Here is a 21,516-nt window from a genome sequence, read left to right on the forward strand (position 1 = left end):
AGCACGTGGGAGGAGTGGCTAGGGACAGGGAGGATACTGCCACCTGTTGCTAGACACCTGAATTGCAGACCTGGTCGATTTAATTTCCAAATACTGTACAACTTTATTTCTTTTTGTGCTGGTCTTGTGTGCTCCTAACCACTATACGATCACGGCCAATGGTGCAGTGAGCGCACTCTACATCAAAACCTAAAATAGATTATTAACGATCTTATAGTATATTTTAGAAGATATCCCACCCACATTCCAGCATGGGTAGCTCCATTTTGCTCTCCTAAACACTTCCCTGCACTTTTTGCATAACAAAATATTCTTTTTTTCCTTCTTTTCCTACACTATCGTTGTAGAGCTGTTGTGCATGATTTAAACAGTCATGTTGTTCCACCCCAAAGGCAGATGCCTTTTAGTGGAATGTAAAATGATTCCTGTAACAGAGACAGAATGGAAAAGTCCCGTTAAATCATCTAGTAGTTCATCCCTCTCACAATAGTCTATTAAGGAAAATTAGGTGTGAGAGAAAGGAAGTACTGACATAGATTAGAAACTAGTTAAAACAGAGATTAGGAAAAAAAGGCATAGGTATAAATGGTCAGTTATCTTTGTGGAATGAAGTTAGCAGTGGAATGCCCCACAATTCTGTACTAGGATGATGGAGTTTAATATTTTTCATTTATGAGCTGGAGAAAGAGGTGAGCAATGAGATGGCAAAATTTGCAGACGATACAAAATGTATTCAAATTAATTGTCTAGAGAGAATTGTGAGGCACTTCAGAGGAGCCTAACCACACTTAGATGAATGGGCAACAGGATGGCTCAGGGAACGCTCTGCAGACAAGTGTGAGGTGACTTAAAAATAGGCCTGTGAGTCACTGTGGGCAGCTCAATGGGAACATCAGCTCTTTGTGCAGCAGGGGTTTTAAAACAAAGTGTTAGGTTGCATAAGCAACAGGCTAGAAAACAGTACTGAAAATATGCAAAAGTCATTCTGTGCACCAATGGAGCGCCCTCACCTGAAATACTGTGTTCATTTGTGGTCACCTCATCTCCAGATACACACTGAAGAAATCCAAAACAAAGGCAACAAAAACCGAGGCATGGAAAGACTTTCAGAGAAGAGGGTAACGAGATTAGAACTATACAGCTGACTAAGGAGGATAATAGAGGGGATGCGATTTAGAGATACAAAATATCAAATGGAATAAATAGAGTAAATAGGAGTGTCCAATTGACTTATTTAAAGTACTTGTATGGCCCCATTACCATGGTACTGAGTATCTGTGAAGGGGTCCATTCACTGCAAGTGCACCTCCCTGTGGCTAGGTATGGGAATTAGCTGGCACCCCATCCGGCACCCCCTCTCCACCCACATCTCTCCACCCACACTGTGACCTCTCTCTCTCCATGACTCAGGGTGCTCCCTCTTCATGACTGAGCCCTCCAGCCAGGTCATTATACAGTCCTTCCCATCTGGGGTATCGAAGCCCCACTGGACATGCTGTCTGTATGCCATTTCAGACAGTCTTCCATTCCAAGTCTAGGTCCAGTGCCAAGTGGCTGATAGGGGAACCCAGGCCCACCCACTACTGGGGGTGCTAGTCCAGGGACCTTATGACTAGCAAGCGAGGCCTACTCAGTCTCAGATCCTGTTACTGGTTCCTGGGCTTCTTTCTACCCCACCCCCATCTCCTTGCCTATCTCAGGGCTTTCCTACGGGAGTTTCCTTCACATCCCATGGCTACTTCAAACCACTCCGCCTCTTGTCAAATACCCTAATCCAGGGCAGGACCCAAGGTTTACTCTCTCACTGGATTTCCTCCTTGACCCTTCTATTTAGGGAGTGACTGCAGACCTCAACCCTGCAGCCCGTCTTCCTGTTCTCACTTTTTAAATCAAGATTGGATGTTTTTCTAACAGCTCCGGTCTAGGAATTATTTTGGGGACGTTCTATGGCCTGTGTCATACAGGAGGTCAGACTAGGTGATCACAATGGTCTCTTCTGGCCTGGGAATCTGTGAGCCCATTTTACAAATGGAGAACTGATGCACAGAGAAATTAAGTGATTTGCCCAAGGTCATTCAGGGAAGTCTGTGGTTCAATAGGGAGCTGAACCTGGGACACCAAAGTTCCAAGCTAGTGCCCTAACTCAGGAGCCCTCTTCCTCTCTCATAGAATAAGAACAAGGGGCACTGTCTGAAATTAAAAAGTACCAAATTAAAAACTGATAAAAGCAAATACACTTTTATAGAGTGCATCACTAACCTGTGGCAACCACGGCTTCCAGTTGTCATTGAGCCCACGAGCTTAATAGGATGCAGAAAAGGATTGGAAACTTGTAAAAGAAACAAGAATATTTGCAGTAACATTGAATAAGATAAAAATGTATAAGGCAAATAAACCCTCATGCTTCAGGGCATAAGACGACTGACTACTAACTGCCTGAGACAAGGAAGAAATTTTCCCCTTGGGAAAGTTATTGCATAGTTATCTGTTTTGAAATTTCTTCCTGTGAAGCATCTGATACTGAACTACTTGTGGAGGCAGGATGCTGATGTAGTATTGCCGAGAGATAATTAGACAACTAGACCATTAGTCTTCTCCAATGTGGTGATTTCTCTGTGTCTGCTCAGGATTGAGCTCTACAGTGTGTTCTCTCCAGGGCTCTGTCAAATGTAGTTTTAAGGCTCCCACACAACAGGGCTTTCACCCCTTCCCTTGGGAGATGATTTCACAACCTAAGACGTCTCACTGTCAGGACTGTATTCCTGGTATAGTCAGACTAGATCTTCTTCTGCTCAGGTTCACACCATTTCCTGTTACCTCCCCTTGCATCACTCTGAGCAGATCTTCCCTCCTTGGAATTTGCACCCTGTGGAGCAGTGTCGGGCTCTCACAGCCCCTCTCCCTCGTTGGCTGGCTGAGCTGGTCATTTCCTTCTCACTGTGAGATGCCTGTTTGGGCAATTTGGTTCAGTCTAAACTGCGCATGGATTTTGCAAAAGGCTCTGAGCCGTTGTGAGCTGAAGGTGGTGCTGTTTGCGGTGACATGGTCTCTGTCTCTCACTTTGTATCCTGCTGCAGGAAGAGCCGAAGAGCAAATCCAAAATCTGTGCCAACGTTTTCTGTGGAGCTGGACGAGAGTGCGCAGTGACAGAGAAGGGGGAGCCCACCTGCCTCTGCATCGAGGTAGGACATAGAGTAGCTTCCAGCTGTCCTGCGGATAGAGGGGAGCTGGGGAGAGGGGACTTCTTGAGGTGAAAGGGGTCCAGATAAAATACACTAGAGCTGGAGCACCAGCCAATAGAGCTTCAGTGGGAGTTGCTCTGGGGCAGCCCCAGACCAACAGGGCCCTTCAGTCTACAGCCCCTTTCCTTACCAGTTCTCCCTTGCCAATTCCTCCTCCCCATTCACAGACACCCTCTGTGCCTCTGTCCTCCACTCCGACGCTCTCCTCCCAAACTCCCAGAACTGGTTCCTTCCCCCCTCCCCACCCTGAACTCCCAGTGCCACAAATCTGGTGCTGTCCCCCAGTGCGGAGGAAGGGCACTGCCACACAGACGCTGACCCATGCCGGGTAGTGGCAGTGGGGCTGAGCTGCCTCTCCCTTTGCCCCTTACCGCACTGGCCAGAGGGTGCGGCTGTGCGGGGCAGAGCTGTCTGGAGCCCTGACTCGTGTGTGGGGAAGGCATGTCAGCACACAGTTAGACTGGTGGGCTGAGGTGCACATGTTCCAAGCAAGCCTGCTGTCAGGGTAGTCAGTCTTCAATCTCTACAGGTATATCGAGATGGGCCTTGAAAGAAGGGATGATTTTAGGGACACAGAAGCTGCCCGCTTCGCTGTTCTCTTCCAGTTCCAAAAGGCCATACATTCTTGCACCAATGGGACAGGGGCTTTTAAAGAACCACTCCTGCGCCCACCCCCTGGGTATTTTGCAGCCTAGATACTGCCGCCATGGAAGGGAAAGGAGCTCTAAGCAAACTGTCTGGGTTGATTACCTTTACCCAAGCTAAGTGAGAGAAACACAGAAAGGAAACCCCCAGCCCAAACGGTGGCAATGCCAAATTCCTGCCCTTCTGATGATCTGCTGTGTTACTTCCAAACAAAGCCCTGTTTTCTCAGCTGCGAGCTTGCCTTCAGTTCTGCAGCAGAAAGCTTGAGATGGTGTCTGCAGCACATGCAAACAGACCCACCCACAGAAAGACTTACACACACACAGTCGCTCAGAGACACGGGTTTGTGCACACACCCAGGACACACCCAGAAGCAGAGACAAGCAGGGTATATGCTAGTGACTGACTTCCGGGTGTTCTTCAGGAAATCTGCTTTCGTTAAGTCACCTGTGTGGTGGTAGGGCTGGGTAAATAGATGTTTGTGGGTGAGGGGTCCCCATTTTACAGACCACTCTGCTCCTGCATGAGGTCCTACAGGTTAGTATCTCTCCATCCCTACGTGCGGTGAGGGAGCTGTGCAAAGTGCCCCTGGGCTGGGCTGACACTCGGGCTTACACACTGCCTCCCTCTGGCCATCCTGGGACCCATGGCGGCAGGTAAAGCTCTTCTCTTCCTGGCTCTTTTTCAGCAATGCAAACCTCACAAGAGGCCTGTGTGTGGCAGCAATGGCAAGACATACCTGAACCACTGCGAGCTGCACCGTGATGCCTGCCTCACTGGCTCCAAGATCCAGGTGGACTATGATGGCCACTGTAAAGGTAAAGCCAGCCCTGGGAGCCTTTGGACCTACTGTCACACAAACAAGACCACCCGGGGTGGAAAAAGCAACCTTGTGCCTTCTGTTCCCTGACAGAGATCACAGATGAGATCCGGGGGCACCTATAACATGGCCCCCAACTGCCTCCCCTTCCAACAACCAACACAATCAACCATCCACCTCTTGAGGAAGGTCCAGGTCCACTAAATGATGCGGAGAATAGGCCAGTTCCAAAAGCCTTTCCTCAATCCTTGCTCACGCAGGACTCTCACTGACTCCAGGAGCCAGGATTCACTCTAGGATTTTGCCCATTTGGGCATGGCGCTCGGCCTCCTGGCCAGTTGCCCACATGGTCCTCTGTGTCATTCAGTGTGGGTGCCCTGAGCTATGTGTTCTGGCACCACTTGCACCAACTAGGGACGACAGGACTGGCCTTTCAGAGGACTCACACTCTATGGTCTGCTAAAAGAGCAACTCCAAAGCTGAATATGAGGGAATGTGCTAGGGAGCGCAGTCCAGAACTGCCTGACATCCTTCCTGCTGAGTTAAGCCCCACCATCCCCAAGCAAATGGGTCTTCAGAGGCCCCAAACTCCCATTTGTTCCAAGCCGGGGAGAGTCTCATGTCACTTCAGCTGCACAGTGTCAGGAGCTAAATGCAATAGTGAAGCCATTTTTTTCTTGCTCAGTAACATCCTTTCCCATGTTTCCCCTAACAGAGAAGAAGTCTGAGAATCCAGCCGCAAGCCCAGGTAAGAAACCATCTCCTCCCCGCCACACCTGAGAGTTCGGAATTCCTCCCGGCATCTCTGCATGGGGGAAGAAGGGGCAGTCTGACAGGGAGCTGCACAGCATTAAGGTGGAACGAATAGAAGAACGTGCCTGATTGGAGAGTTGTGACAGAATTTACCTGCAGAGCCAACACCTGGTGAAGGGAACCAGGGAAACTGAAAGGTTCTTCCTTTGTGCCAGGGCTGAGCTCCAGCACCTCTTGGCTTAGCAGTTCATAGCCCCGGCACCTCTGGGCTTGCCGCATCAGTTCTGAATGTTAAAAAATGGCTTGAGCTCTGGCACCTCTTTCATTACAAATTAAGCACTGGTAGTGGCCTGTGCATAGGACGGGGAACCAGGATCTTTCACTTCTATTCCTAGCTCTGATGCTGATTCCCGATGTGGCCTCGGTCAAGACTTTCCTGTGCCTCAGCTTCTCCCTTTGTAAAATGGGGGTGATAATAATACTAACGGTGGTAAAGCACTTTGAGGATGGATAAATGTATATAATTGCTAATAATCACATTAATAATTGGCTGTTGTTGTTCACTATTGGATTGAAAAAAGGTTAGAAAAATGACTGAGTAAAACTGGTCCCTCCGTACTCCACAGATGGGCTGCCTGAGTGTAGCAGAGTGAATCTACTGACTGAAATACGATGTGACTGCTTTTTAGGCCTGTTAGCCATGCAGAGCTCTGTGTGGGTGAGGTAATACCTTTTAATGGACCAGCTTCTGTTGGTGAGGAGACAAGCTATCGAGCTTACCCAGAGCTCTCTTCCAGTCTGGGAAAGATACTCACAGGGCCTGTCTACACTGCAAAGAAAAACCCGCAGCTGGACCGGGCCGGCCAACTTGGGCTCACAGTGCTCTGGTTGCAGGGCCGTTTCATTGCTGCTGGGGCTGGAGCCCGGGCTCTGGGAATTGGGATCCTCCCATCTCACAGGGTCCTAGAGCCCAGGCACCAGCTCAAGCCCAGAAGTCTACACGGCGATGAAACAGCCCCTTAGCCCAAGCTCCACAAGGGCGAGTCGGTGGGCACGGGTCAGCTGCAGGTTTTTCTTTGCTGTGTAGACGTACCTGTGAGTGTCTTTCCCAGACCGGAAGAAGAGCTCTGTGTAACATTCACCGTGTCACAACTAAATACAAGGTGGAACACATTTTTAAGCATAAGTAGTAACACACGTTTCAGAAAAGCTGGTGGGGGGTTTAGTAGGTTATCAATAACCCACTAACCACCCCCAGCCTCTTTTTCCCCTCCTTTCCCCCCATGACTGGAGAGGAGTTAACTGGCCACTTCACCTTGAATGGTCCTTTGAAATATGTGTTAACTACTTATGCTAAACAACCTGTTCCACCTTGTATTTAGTTGTGACTCTGAGTACAATTCCCATGCCTGAGGGCAAGTCTACACTACAAAATTAAGTCGACCTAAGTCACGTTGAGGTACAGCCACCACAGTAATTAAATCGCTTTTGGGTGTCCACACTACGCTCCTGTGTCGGTGGTGCGTGTCCTCACCAGGAACGCTTGCACCGTTTTAAGTGTCAGTGTGGGGCATTGTGGGACAGCTTTTGAAAGGCAGCAACAGTCGATGTAAGAAACACAATGTCTACACTGACAGGGAGTCAACTGAACTACGTTGACCTAAGAACTATGCCTCTTGCGTAGGTGGAGTTTTTAAGTCAGTGCAGTGGGTGAATTACATGGGTGGGAGCTGCATTTTGGTGTAGATGCTTACAGTTACATCAACATGAGCTGCTTTATATCGACCTAACTCTGTAGTATAGACCAGACCTGTAGTGTAGACCAGGCCTGACTCTGCTACTCTGTAGTGTAGACCAGGAAGAGCTCTGTGTAAGCTTGAAAGCTTCTCTCTCTCTCCAACAGAAGTTGGTCCATTAAAAGCTACCGCCTCACCCACTTTATCTATCTAACATCCTGGGACCGACATGGCTACACCACTGCATGCAGACCTCAGATAGCCTTGGCAGAGGGAGCTGCATTCTGTTGAGGCTTGTGCATCATCAGCAGAATTGTTAACAAAGTTCCCGTTGCAGAATCTTTAGTTTGAGGGGTACAGAAGCAGACTGCTCAATTACACTGTGATGGTCAGGGTTAATGGTGATGATGCACAAGACGAGAAGAGCCCAGTTTGATTCTCAGGACCCAGGCTGAGTTGGTAGTGCTGGTAGATAGAGAAGCCATCCTGTTCCCTGAGCACACTTGGTGTGGAGTCAGATACACAATAAACATGTTGTCCCATGTCCCATTTTTATGCAGACCCTTTCCAAAACAGTACCCTGCTTCAAGGATGGCTAGATTACTGTGCCATTGAAAGGGGGCAGCATTGCTTTGTGAATAAGGCACTGGACTGGGAATCATGTGACCTCTTCCACCAACTGCTGTGTGACTTTAGGCGAGTCGCTTAACCTCCCTGCATCCCTGTTTCCCCTCCCGCCCTGTGGTTTTGTCTGTCTATACAGTAAGCTCTTCAGAGCATGGACTATCTTTTACTCTGTGTATATACAGTGCTTAGTACGATAAGGTCTTGATCTCAGTTCAGGCCTCTGGGAGCTATCGTAAATAATAATAATCTTTACAAGCCAAATCAATTCCTGAACGCAAACCTAAGGCAAAGAACCGCCTCAGAGCATGACCCTCACCTCCTAATGATGAAGGAGTTCGGAGCCGACCTTACGGACTCCCCAGCTACCGTCCCCCTGTCTGGCTGGTTATTATAGGTTTTCTTTGCCACCATAAGGACTAGATCCTTAGGGCCAGATTCTCAGCTGGGGTAAGCTGTCATAGCTCCCGTGACTTCAATGGAGATGTGACAATTTACAAAAGTTGAGGGTCTGGCTCTTAATTTTTGTCATCTGAATAAAAGATTCGATTCTGGCACATGCAACTGCAGCCACCAGGGGAGAGTAGTGGCTTAGCAAACAAGCCCAGTTCGATCCCTGATTAGCAGTGTCTCCCTTTTTGTGTGCAGTGGTGTTGTAACCGTGACAGATGTAGCTGAGAGGCCAGGGACTGATTGGAACATGAAGACTGAAATCCCCTCTCCCCCAGGGACATGGGCCCCTGAAGTTCAGTGTTGAGGGGCACTGGCAGAGGGTGTAGCAGGGGAAGTTTGCCCAGCCCAGGCGCTCCCTATACTGTGGATAGAGACCTTTATTCTCCACGGCTGCCAGTCTGGTGCCTTTCACCAGTACTAATACGTCTGCTCTCCCCCTGGCACAGAGACTGGGGGAGCCAGAGGAGAATGCTCAGACTCCTTCCCATCTCAGGCTGGGCGTTCTTCCAGCCCACTGGAGGATAACGTTGTATACCATCACAGATGAGTTGGCTCTGGATCCATTTTTATCACCTTCCGCATGCACCATGAAGAAGAGAGAGAGAGGAAGTCACAAAAGCAAAGGGCATTGGGAAGATTAAGGCCTTCCCACCGGTTGTCACCCTCACCACACACATGGCTAAACATCCAGCGCCTTCAGCTGGGTTTGGAGATTGCTGAGCTCCAGTTCACACCCCTTCTGTGATAGAGGGAGGAGAGGACTGGAAACTCGTATGACTTGGAACCTGGAGTTGGTTTTTTCAATTGTTTCTTTATGGTCTCTCAGTCATATTTCTTCTTCGCTCCCCCTTTCTTTCTCTCGCTCACCCTCTCTTTCCCTTCTTCCCTGGCAGTTGTCTGCTACCAGTCTGACAGGGACGAGCTTCGGCGTCGCATTATCCAGTGGCTCGAGGCTGAGATCATCCCGGATGGCTGGTTCTCAAAGGGCAGCAACTACAGCGAAGTCCTGGACAAGTATTTCAAGGTGAGGAGGGCTGGGGCAGCCCTAGAGATTAGAGCTTGTTTCCTGCCCTACACTGTTATCCCGTGTTGCTGTCACTGTTCAGTGACATGTCAAGTGGTCATAGTAAGTGAGGCCCCTGCAGTGATTGGGACCAAGTTTCTGGGGCGGCTCGTATGTAATATAAAGAGTGACCCAGTACACATCTGGGGCTGCCTGCAGCAATATCTACCTGCCATACAGGCAGCTGCCCCCCTGCCTGCCCCTCTTATCCCTCAGTTGAAGTACAGGAGCTGCCCTCAAACTACGTAAGGGGGCCAGTGGGTCCTGAATTTTGCGTGTTTGTTTCAGTGTTACAAAGGGAGGATGGGGAGTCTTGAAAATCACTAAAAATTGTGCTACGTAATTTATGGGCAGCCGGGCCACAGGAGCCAGAGCAGCTGAGAGGCAGCAAGAAGCTGGACCCCCCCTCGTGTCTGAGGAGTGCTCCTGGCTGCAGCTGACAGACATGCAGTGGAGATTCCCAGGAGGAGGGGACAGACATGAGTGGGGGAGGGGAAAAGGGGACAGATCTCTTGGGGTAGGTGGGGGTGGGGAACTGCAGAGGGAGAACTGAGGATAGAAGTGCTGAACCTGGGACTAGAAACCCAGCAGGGAGGGGCAAGTGGAGGGGAGGCAGGAGCAGGAGGGTTCAGAGCCAGCCCAGCCTGTGAAGAACAGGGAGGAAGCATGGGGAAGAGGCTGCGGGGAGATGCGGGGGGGGCTGGCCCTTTGCTCCAGTGCATGCTGGCCCCTGTTCAGGTTGGGGTGCAGGGCATGTGGGAGCTTAAATCCCCAGCTCTGCAGAGGGAGAATAGCCTCTTACACTTCCCGGCCTTTTCATTCAGCGCCTTCCTCGGAGGCAGTAAACTCCCCTTCCCCCCTCGCCGCCCTCCCTTGTGTAACTGGCAGATCACACACACTCTGCTTGCACACTCAGCGCATCTCCCCCGCCCCGTCACGCCGAGCTCTTGCTAAAGACTTCCGAGTGCCCAGCCCAGAGCCTGTGGGGAGCCGGGGAGGGGGTGGTTTAAATAAGGAGGTGTTGACAGTGAGAGATGAATGGCACCTGACAGGAGTTAGCTCTGAGATTTGCCATGGCAATGGCACCCCGTGGAGGGACCCAAGAAGCCAGCCTCTTGGCTCCCCCCTGCCCCGAGCTCTCGGCCTTTATCGCCATTAACACTGGGGCCTTTCATGGGAACCCTCCAGAGATTCACTGCCTCAGGCCCACTCCTGGGCACCTGCCATCGCCCCAAAGGATGGTGTGACCTGTACAGTAGAGCGACGTGATCCCTTCCCCCACAAACACACTGTCTCCAGTTCCCTGTGCTACAGGCTTTGATGTATTATCCAGAGCCAGCAGCCATGTGCTCGTTCTGCTGATGTCAGCACTAGAAGGCGCATTCCCCCCTGCTATGAGCCTAATGAAAACCGGTGTCTGCAGCGCAGAAGCAAACCGGCACCGGCTCGCTTTATTGAGCAGCTCGCTCTTTCCCCTTTCCTTTGTCTGCTGATTCCAGCCCCGGGTGAGGAATATTCCTGGGACAAAGCCATTGCCTTTCTCAGCACGCAAGCAAAAGCTGAGTCCCCTCCCTCCAGTTTATCCTGGGCATTTAATGGTATCCACCAGGTAATACCCATTCCCCAAGGGCTTGAAAAGATTTTGGGATGAAATTCAGACCTTGTGAGAAGGGGGGGGCTAACAGGGCTGCTAAGAGTCAGCCGTAGTAAATGGAGGCAGAGATTGTGAAACTTTCCTACATCGCTTGACAAATGCACCTCAGCCCTGACGTGTAGGAATTCCATTGTAGCCATGGGAACCTCACCCAGCATTGGCCATGGCCCCTCACTCCTGCCCTACAGGCCCCCCGCTATTCCAGTCCTGGGCTCCCCACGCAGCCTTGCCAACGCCCCTCACTCCTGACCTGCAATCGTCTCGGCCTCCCTTGCCCCCCCCCCCCCACTATTTCAGTGTTGGGTTCCCCAGACAACTTCGCCAATGCACCTCAATCCTGACGTGCAGCACTAGCTGCTCTTTCACTGTGGCTACTGCAACTTTTTGCTGAATTGAGCAGCAGGGAGTAGGATGGGAGGCAGCTAGGCTCCTTTTCTCCTTGAATAGTGGTCAGCAGTGAGCTCACTAAGCCATTTTCCGAAGGAGACCCTGTCTTGTGAGATTCACTAGTATGACTCAGGTATGGGACATGAGCCACCAAGGCCTAGACCTGCAAAGTTCATTGTGTCAATTGCTATTAGGTCTCATGATCCCATACGAGGACCTTGGGGGGGACATTCAATGCTGGACAAAGCAGACTTCACTTAATCTGGTTCTGTGGAAACTGTGGTCTTCCTTGTAAACAATTTTGGGGGGACATTTGGCCTTCAGAGCTCACGGAGCTAGAGACATGTTAGCAGGACAGGTATGCACTGTTTGCAATGGGGATAATAATTTTCCCTGCCCTACCACTTTCCATCCGAGGATCTCAAAGCAATCTACAGGCACTAATGAATGGAGCCTCAGGACCAGGGGGAACTAAAACACAAAAAGTGGAAGTGTCTTGACCCAGCCACACAGCAAAATTTCTTCAGCACCTCTTATAGTATTCTATAAACAGGATTCTTTTCTCCCATCTCTGCACTGCAACTGCCTGAATTGGGATAGGACACAGCTGCTATTGAAAAGTGCACGGCAACACAATACACCAGTGTAGGACAGGAAGTGAAAAGGGATCCTGCATCTAGATGAGACAGCAGAAGGAATTTATGAAGGTAGAGTGTAATTACTCTCCTTGGAATTCAGGTAGGACACTGTGGCTAAACATGCCACTCTGAAGAGCCATGGGATCTTTCATGACCAAATGTGGCTCGTGTGGAGTTATCTGTTCTCTTTCTTTAAATCTATAGCAGGAAGACAGGCCGAAGGGGGCTGAGGATGGTTCTAGGCAGAAGCTCTGCAGTAGAGCAGAGTGAGACAGAGGAGATGGAGGATAATACTTGTTTCCTTATTCTGATGAAGTCTCTTGTTCACTGTTGCAGACAATCCTGTGATTCTTTGCCATTAGCACACGACAGTCAAGACCCTGATTTTACAGCTGTCTGAAAGCTTGTACTAGCACAGCACCCCTAGGACACAATTGGTCCATTTCATGCCAGAAAATGTCTGGACGCTAAGAGGCCACCTGGAACAGAAGAAGGAAATGATGTGATCTTGCTGTGGCCATAAAGCAAGCACGCAGAATTGAATCAGAATCAGGGTGGTCTAGTGGCCTGTGCAGAGTGGGAATCAGGATGCCTGGGTTCTCATCCCAGCTCTGAGACCAACTCTCTGGGTGGCATAGAAAAGATACTTCCTGTGTACAAGCCTCAGTTTCCTTTTCTGCAGAATAGGAGGAATGATGTCTGCCCCACAAAAGGGTTGGGGTTTGAAGATGCAAAGTGTTACACAGTGCTAAGTATTAGCAAGTAGAGCTGGGTGAAAGGTTTTGGACATTTAGTTTATTTAATGAAAATTGCAGTTTTGGTTGACTCAAAACTATTCAGAAATTTGACACAAATAGTTTCAGCCATTCACAAAATGGCCAGAGGAGGAAGAAGAGATGGTGCTGCGGCTGCTGGCACTTCCTCTTTCTTCCTCTCGCTCCCTTTCCCTCCCCTTCCCCCCATAACCTTTATCCCAGTGAGAAGGGCACTCAGTTGGGATGTGGGAGACCCAGGTGTGAATCCCTGCTCTAGAGCAGATCCAGAGGGCTTTTTCAATGCACCGAAAATGCCAAACCGCTTCAGATTCAGTTTAACCCACAACAAACTTTGTTTTTCCAATTTATCGGAATTGCCACTGAGCCAAAAAAACATTCACCCAGCTCCATTTGCAAGTGTTTGTGGAAAAGGGAAAGGAATGGGAACCAGACAATGCCTCAGCCCTCTCATTTCCTTCCTCCCCCCCTACAGAGCTTCGATGGCGGGGATTCTCGCCTGGACTCCAATGAGTTCCTGAAGTTTGTGGAACAAAATGAAACTGCCATCAACATCACCACCTATGTGGACCAAGAGACCAACAAGCTACTCAGGTAATGTGGGGCAGGGAGGCAATGGGGAGGGGTGGCAGACATGAAGGGAGAGCTAAGTGCCAAGCATTAGTCAAAGAATCCTTGGGAAGTGACACTCAAAATGACAAGAGAATTCAGACCACCCCCCAGTGTTCTATGAACTTAGTCCTTGCTTTGCCAAAATGCCTGAAATTAAAAAAAATTGTGCTGGGATACAGCATTTAACCTGACTTGAAATGTTTTCAACTTTTCGATTCACCAAAAATTGAGACACAATTTGTTTTGGGTTTGACTCAAAAGGAAACGTTTTTTGATTTTTCAGACTTGGCATCAAGATGAAAAATCCATTCCGTGCCCATATTTATATGGGGAGCTGATGGGGGGCAGAAGGTCACAGCAATGGCTCCATTCGTCAGTGAAACGAAAAATAAAATAGCATTGATAAGGCTGAGCTGGAGATTTGCTTCTGCTACTTACTTGTTTAAAATAACCCCCATCTCCCTGCTTTTCCCCAGCAAAGTAGTGGGCGGGCCCCATTTCTCTGTGGTATTCTGTAGTAGATTCTGTTACGATAGTCACTTTGCTTGCCCGGCCCAGAGTCCTAATGCTTCCTGCCCCGTGCTTACTTCTCTGGATCCCTGTACAAGCAAGTAGGAGCAGCAGCCATTGCAAAGGCAGCACCCTGACCCCATGGCCACTGTATCTGTTTCCTTTCAGAGGACTCTGCGTGGACGCCCTCATTGAGCTGTCTGATGAGAATGCCGACTGGAAACTCAGCTTCAATGAGTTCCTCAAGTGCCTCAACCCGTCCTTCAACCCACCAGAGAAAAGTATGATCTTCTCCCCTGCTCCAGGGGACAGACTGGGGCTCCAGATAGGGAGGAGAGACTAGAATGGCTTAGAACCAGATGCAGAGGCGGGCACTCTGCAAGCCTCCCTCCCACAACTCGTCCAATATACCTCACTCCTGCCTTGCAGCCCCCCGCTATTCCAGTCCTGGCCTCCCCACACAACCCTGCCAACACCCCTCACTCCTGCCCTCTCCTGCAGCCTCCCCTGCTATTAGGGCATATGGGAGATGGGTTTCAGAGAGGCCGGTCAGTGGAGAATGTATGTTTGGGTGATCAGGAAAGGGGTTCAGCAGTGAGATGGGTCATGTGAGGAGTAGGGCGTGTCTGAACAATTTAGAAGGCAGGGCATTGGGCAGGTCTCAGTCCAGAGAAAAGCCTTGCCCTGCTCCGGCTCTCAGTTACCAGATATCCTCCCTGACCAACTTCCTGTAGCTCACCAGCCCTCTGAATCCAATTCAGATTTGCAACTTACCTGGAAATGGCTCAGCGTTCTAAGGATTAAACATCATCTAGCAGTCTCACAAGGGAGCATGCTCACCGGTAGGCCAGGAGTGACCAAGTTCAGGTCCTACACCAGGGCTTAGTCTCAGTGGTGATGATACAGTCCAGTCCATGGCGGTACAGCTTGTGGAACAGTAAACTGAACTCCTCCTGCCTCCTCCAGTGGAAAGTCAGACATCCCATAAGCACTCCCTGAAAATGCTACCCATGGTCCTCCTCTACAGAAGATGGGGCTTCAGGGAGTGCAGAATACAGGCTGTGGCAGCCCCTGCAATTATTGCACTGTCTAATTCACAAGTGCTTTGGGGAGACTTGAGGAAACCAAAGAACTCCCAGAATCTGATAGCCTGTATCTGCCTTGTACATCAAAGCCAATTCCCCTTGTTTATGTTCCCTCTAGAATGTGCCCTTGAAGATGAAACTTACGAGGATGGAGCTGAGACCCAGGTGGAATGCAACCGCTGTGTCTGTGCCTGTGGGAACTGGGTGTGCACGGCCATGACCTGTGAGGGTATGTACAACCTGCAGAGGGCTGGAGGAATTAGGAAGTTACAGAGCGAGTTTTGTCTTCCATTTTTTGTAGGGCATTGGGTTTCTGGACCCATAATTTCTATTTCCAGCACTTCCTGATAATCACTGTAAGACCTTGAGCAAGTCACTTCCCCATTGTGGGCCTCAGTGTCTCCAGCTTCTGTAAAATAGGGATAATGATCCTGCCCTACCGCAGAGAGGGGTTAGGAGACTTAATTCATGAGTGTTAGAGAAGTGCCTTGAGATCCTTCAAATAAAAGTTCTACAGAAGGAAAAAGGATTATTATTTGTATGACAGGAAGTATCCTTTATAATGAAACTTGACCAATCAGTCATCTCTTGTCTCTTGGGGTGTCTCCTCATGTCAGTTTCAAGCTTTAACAGCAGTGCTACAAATGGGGAAGCCATAGTGGGTTTCTTAATTGGGCACCTTACATCAGGAGGATCAGCTCATCTCACAGGGTTCATTGCGCATTGGAAAGCGAATTTGACGCCCCATGTAAGACTTTAGGAAATGCTTTATTCTCTTTATGAATAGCTGGGCTTGCCCTCACGGCACTGCTCTGCATTCTTCTAGCTGCCTGCCTTACTATGAAGGGCCTTTGCATGAAAACTGCACCTCTGTTTCTTAAGAGCACACACGCTCTAAAGAGTGTCAGTAGCATGGAAGCTCCCGCTGAGGGAGATGCCAGCACCATGAACAGATGTGGAGCTAGTAAAACAGTGACAAGTGTTAAAAGAATTACTTCAAAAATTCATTTGGTGATGCACAGTAGAGGCCTCTGACTTGATTCACCCCAGTGAGCAGTTTCTTTCTGGCCCTAGTAAGAGGGATTCCTGGTTCAGAGAAGATGCGGTTTTAATACTGCTGCTGCTGCCCAGGGAGCTGTGGATCCCATTGTGTTATTAGGTAGGCCCATGGGGATTTGATAGCGGAGGATGGAGCTAGGCTGTTCTCAGTGGTGGCAGATGATAGAGCAAGGAGCAAGTGGGGGAGGTCTAGGTTGGATATTAGGAAAACTTTTTCCCTAGGAGGGTGGTGAAGCACTGGAATGGGTTACCTAGGGAGGTGATGGAATCTCCATCCTTAGAGGTTTTTAAGGCCCAGCCTGGCAAAGCCCTGGCTGGGATGATTTAGTGGGGGTTGGTCCTGCTTTGAACAGGGGGTTGGACTAGATGACCTCCTGAGGTCCCTTCCAACCCTAATCTTCCATGAATCTAAGGGACTATATGGCTGAGACTGTACCTGCTGCCTGTCCAGTGCTAGCATCTGAGGTGGGTGCATGACACCCAGCATGGACACCTACCATGAGTATTTGAAGTGGAGGGAGAAAACAAGCAGCAATGAGCTAACAATTCTTGCCTTTTCTGCCTGTGTCATAGCTATGAAGGGACAAAAGGCTACTGTCAGAGGAGTGAGCAGACCAAAGTGGCATAAGCGTCAGGCAGATCTGGACACCAGTAAATGAGCAAAAGGCATCTCCATTAAGTGGAATTAAATATCAGTGGGCTTCATTATGTTCCCTGAGAGAGGTCCTGAATATGCAGATTTGCCAATTAAATGGAGTGTATCTATCTACCCAACCTTTATGTAGCCAGTGAAGGCGTCAGAACTAACCACTGGCTTTCCTTTTAAATAATAAGGAGGAAAGGCAGAGCCTAATTAATTTCTGATGTATTTGTTTTTTGCTCTTGGGGGAGTTGTGTGGATACACACCTCATGTACACCAGGCTGGAACAGACTCCTCCCTCTTGACAGCAAAGAGGGAGGGGCCAGAACTCCCCAGGTTTCATGTCTCTAGACAAAGCAAACCTCAGCAAGCCCGAGATCTGTTGTGGCATGAAACCAGCTGAACCCACCTTGGCTCTCTCCTGGTCTCCTCCCTCCACAACACCACCTAAGAGCTATCCTAACACCTGTGACCAACTTCACTTGTGTTTCCAGGGAAGAACCAGAAGGTGCCTGTGGGGGGGCAGCAACCCGAAGAGGAGCTGACTGAGGAGGAGTTGGCCAGATACGTTCAAGAACTGCAGAAGCATCAGGTTGGGATGGAATCTCTTTGTCCTGTGCTGGAAATTTCTCCTTGCTAGAGACCTCCTTCCTCTGTATCTCAGATACTTCCTGGCAAAGAAGGGAGTGCTCTGGCTTGTGGGTTGGAAGGGGGGATTCCCTAACTCCCTTTGGGATGGTCCCTCCACGGCAGGGGTGAGGCACATTTGAGGGGTGAGGGTGGAAAGTCGGGACTGCTGCTGCCTGTGTGGTACTATCTTATGGAGAAACAGAAGCCTGCAGTCTGCCGGCACCTCTCGCCGGCCCTCATGTGGAACCACAGGGCCTCACTCGAATGCTCTCTCTCTCTCTCTGCAGGAGACGGCTGAGAAGACCAAGCGAATGAGCACCAAAGAGATGTAAGGGGCCCCCTCACTGGAGGAGCCCAGGGGACGGGCCAGATCCGCTGCCCTGTCCTTCAGCACCAATCTCAGTATGCACAAGTGTCTGCTACGGTCGCCCGGTCACAGATATTTACATTGTTTAGCGATGAGGTTTTTGTTTTGTTATTAAAAAGGAAGCGGGGGAGGGGAGCGCAGTTCACGTGGTCAGGGGCGTCATTGCTGGGGACAAGAGGGAATTACAGCAGCTTCCAGGATCTCCTTCCCAGAGGACATCCTCTCCACAGTCCAGGGCAGCGGCCCTTTAAGGCAATGAGCAGGGGCTTCTGTGCCAAAAGGATAACCTGGGAAACGGGGAAGTTAGTGCTGGGCGGGTGGGGGGAGGTTTCACCCTCTGCAGCCTCCTGGGAATCTTCAGTCCTGTTTCTAGGGTTCAGCGTATACCCGCCATGGCTGCAGGAACATGAGGGAAAGCTCTGCGGCTGAGCATGCATCCTGTGGGGCTCAATCAGCCATGGACCTTGCCTCATATCACCACCCTTCGTGTCTTCCCTGGTCTTTTCTGCCTTCTCCCAGCCCCCTTCTCTCCTGTTCTCCTTTCTAGCCTTTCCCCAACCTCCATGCCAACCTGGCACTGTGCTTCCCCCTCCAGCTTCCGTGGGCCTCACCTCAGGCATCTCCCCTGGGCAAATTGACTTTCCATGACTCCTGGAGTTCCTAGTGAACTATCTATCCGGTGTGCGCCTCCCTGCCCACAGCCAGCCAATCCCTAGCAACTCCTACAATGCACCGTGGGCTCCAAAGTCACACTAGTCCGTTTGACCTGCTCTTTGCCCCTGTCTCTCCACCTCCTCCTCCTCCCCCTCCCCCCCCCCCACACACACAAAGGTGCTACATTACAGTATTTTCTCGTATCACACTCCCATGCTGACTCCTTTTTGTTTTAGGACTTTATTTGCTGTGGTAGCAACTGAGCTTTTGTATTCTTAGGCAGTAGCTTTAGATCTTTCAAGAAAGCAAACCCATTGGTTTGGGTTTTGTTATTGGAAGTGCTGTAATTCCTGTGCCCGGTTTGTATTTGCCTGTCTCCAGCACGTACAGCTCCTAAGCCCAAAGTTTCAGGACACTTCTCAGCTTGGTGCTGCAGTGTCCCTCCCGGTGGAGAGAGACAGGATTCTATACTGAAGCTGCTGGACACAGAGAGATCCTGTGACTCTTTCTCTGGCACTTTAGTTTGCAGACTATCACAGCCTGGGCTGCCTGGTTTTCCTGCACAAGGTCTCCCTAAATCACATGAATGCCTGCCTGGAAGGCAGTGCAGGCTACACTAAACAAGGGACAGGGGGACTGTCCCAATATTTAATTTGTTATCTAGCTAGTTCTTTTAATGTATCTATCAGCTGCAGCCTGTGATCATCTCTCGCCTTCTGTCCCATTTGAGGGTAAATCAGCTGGATTGTCTTTGGCCTGTATTACGAAGTTCCACCTGAATCGGGTTAGGGTCAGGGACCTGCACACGTCCGCCTATGGCAGCCTGCAAGGCCTCTCTCTTCAGGTTTGTCCATCTCTGATCACTGTAGCTTCCCTTTCTGGATCATTTTCTTTTGGCCACTTTTTTTCTCTGAGTACTGGGCCTAGTTACAACTGTGATACTCTTTAAGGGCATGGTATTTTGTCGGCGACCACCCTCTCCTCAAACCCAATGGGTTCTCCTGTTGTATTCAACTTTACTTCATATACACACACATATATGTCCACGTTTCCCTGTTCCAGTCATACACTGGTACACATTCCCAGTTGTCAGGCTTAGGCTGAGTCAGGATGATTCAGGCTTCCCCCATTCATGTCCTGCAGTCCCTTGTGCCTCAAGCAAACCTCTCACTGGCCTCAGTAGGAATTAGTTCTGCCTGAGTCCAGATTAGCAAGGCTGTGCTCTAGCCTCCCCTTTATTCCCTTCGCTTTCCAGGCAGAGAAGGGGAAGAGTTAATCCCTAATGAGTGTAGGGAAAAAAAGAAAGCTTGAACTCTGGTACAGTTCTGAGCTAGTCCCTTGCATTATTGTCTTGGTCTTGACATTGCCACTGTCTCTGCATACTGTGGACTTCAGAGAGACAGCGCCAGACTCTGATCTAAGTTACACCTGTGTAAATCTAAGGTATCTCCATTGACTTCAGTGCAGTTACTCCACATTTACACCAGTGGGAGATCAGAATCTGCCCCCAGTGCTTCGAGGCTTTGGAATAATAAACTAGTGGTCTGATTTTGCGCTCACGTTGGTGTAAATCAGGAGCAGTGTCAGTGGCATTACACCAGGTTTACACTGGTTTAGGTAAGAGGTGAATTAGTCCCTAGAACTCGGGGGAGAAATCCCAGTTCGAGGAAAAAAATAATGATACTCTGGGAATTCAGGATGAAATTATTTTTCCTTCCTTCTCCCCCATTAGTGGTACCAGAGGAATTAGTTGGTTAGATGGGAGTGTCCCATGGAAATGCCCCCTGCTCTTCCCACCGTCTCCACAAATGGATGTTTGGAGTCACTGGCACATTGTTTTAATTCTTTGCCTTGTTTCTGCCTTAGTCTGAAATAGTGAAAGTAGCTCAAGCCTCCCTCCTCCTTTCCTACCACCTTTGAGCTTAGACCACTTGCCCATTAAAGTGCCTTAGGGAAAATGCAACAGCATGCCTTAAAAAGCAAACATTTTCATCCCTGGTAAGAACAGCTCATTTTCCAACCAGTAAGATCCCCAAGTGGGAAGGGACAGCTGAGGAGCCAAGTATGTGCAGTGTGGGGAGGCTAAACTGGCTGAAGTTCCTTAAGCAGCTGCAGAGTTGTGCTACATGGACTGTGATTAAGCCTCCAATTTACTGCAGGTGTGTAGGCTGTGGAGCCTGCAGGTCCCAGCATGCAATGCAATTAAGCTGCTCAGGTCAACATGAAGCATTGCATGCTGGGATCTATAGTCACCACAATGTGACCCTAAACAAACAGTAGCTACAATCTGCTCCACTTTATACCAAATACGTGGTGCCCCCTGACAAAGCACAAGAGTGGCCCTCAGTGAGGTGAAGTCTGGGCATGTGAGATTGCACTGCCACGAGGATCAAAGCAAGACAACTGGGGCCTAGTTAATTGGCCTCTGTAGACACAGGGCTGCCTCCTACAGGGCCTTTTCATTTCCTTTGTGTTTCCTAAGAAGAAAAATACCATTTAAGTAACGTGTGTTGAAAACATCGCTGGTTTCAAGGGCTGTCCTACCCCAATGGTGCATGAACATCTCTCCTCTTAAATTGAAGGGTGTGGCCCCAGTATGCTATGTAAAGAGCAGCCCTACACTGGCTGAGGGGTAAAGGACCATATCACACAGCAGGCTTTTCTATCGCTATCTCCTAGGGTGTAATCTGGCCAGTGAGTGAGGGAAATGTTGAACTCCAAACACAGTTCTCTGGGATATTCACTGCAGAGTCTGCAAGGGGCAGGGAAAGCATTTTTTTTATAAAAGCCAACATACACTAACCCCTTCTCTCTCCATTTCCCTTGTGTATGTGTGTGAAATTTATCAGTATTCTCTAGATTTCATTAGTGCACTTATTTTACTTGGTTTTGTACTTTTTGAGGGGAGGGAATTGGATATAACTGCCAAATAAACAAAACAAAATCATGAAGTTTCATTTGTTCCTTTTTTTTATAAGAGCGAAGTAGAATCGGCTTTAGGATTTGGGAGCTCCCTCTGTAGTCCTCACAAGTTCTCGTCCCTTCTCAGCAATAAAAATAATAGTGCCCGTTATTTGCACTTAGAGACTATAACTGCTTTCATACAAGGCTGAAAGCACTTTACAGAGTGGGTGAGTATCATTATCCACATGTTATCAATGGGGAAACAA

At 49.4% G+C, this 21,516-nt stretch overlaps 1 protein-coding gene across 3 annotated transcripts in view; it reads left to right on the forward strand.

Moving 5' to 3' along the window:
• FSTL1 (follistatin like 1) overlaps nt 1-21,293 on the forward strand; it is an 85,270-nt gene extending 63,977 nt beyond the window's left edge. For all 3 annotated transcript variants that reach the window (XM_067545998.1, XM_067545999.1, XM_067546000.1), the window contains 9 exons: nt 3,078-3,182; nt 4,576-4,705; nt 5,423-5,455; nt 9,167-9,297; nt 13,264-13,382; nt 14,079-14,191; nt 15,114-15,224; nt 17,190-17,287; nt 17,613-21,293. In XM_067545998.1, coding sequence (XP_067402099.1) covers nt 3,078-3,182; nt 4,576-4,705; nt 5,423-5,455; nt 9,167-9,297; nt 13,264-13,382; nt 14,079-14,191; nt 15,114-15,224; nt 17,190-17,287; nt 17,613-17,657 — 885 coding nt within the window. In that variant the 3' untranslated portion in view covers nt 17,658-21,293. The remainder of the gene's footprint in view (nt 1-3,077; nt 3,183-4,575; nt 4,706-5,422; nt 5,456-9,166; nt 9,298-13,263; nt 13,383-14,078; nt 14,192-15,113; nt 15,225-17,189; nt 17,288-17,612) is intronic.
• Nucleotides 21,294-21,516: the final 223 nt, after the last annotated feature.

Source organism: Emydura macquarii, unplaced genomic scaffold (genome assembly GCF_026122565.2).
Source record: "Emydura macquarii macquarii isolate MOO-44397 ecotype Brisbane River unplaced genomic scaffold, CSIRO-AGI_Emac_v2 contig_1119, whole genome shotgun sequence".
NCBI lineage: Eukaryota > Metazoa > Chordata > Testudines > Chelidae > Emydura > Emydura macquarii.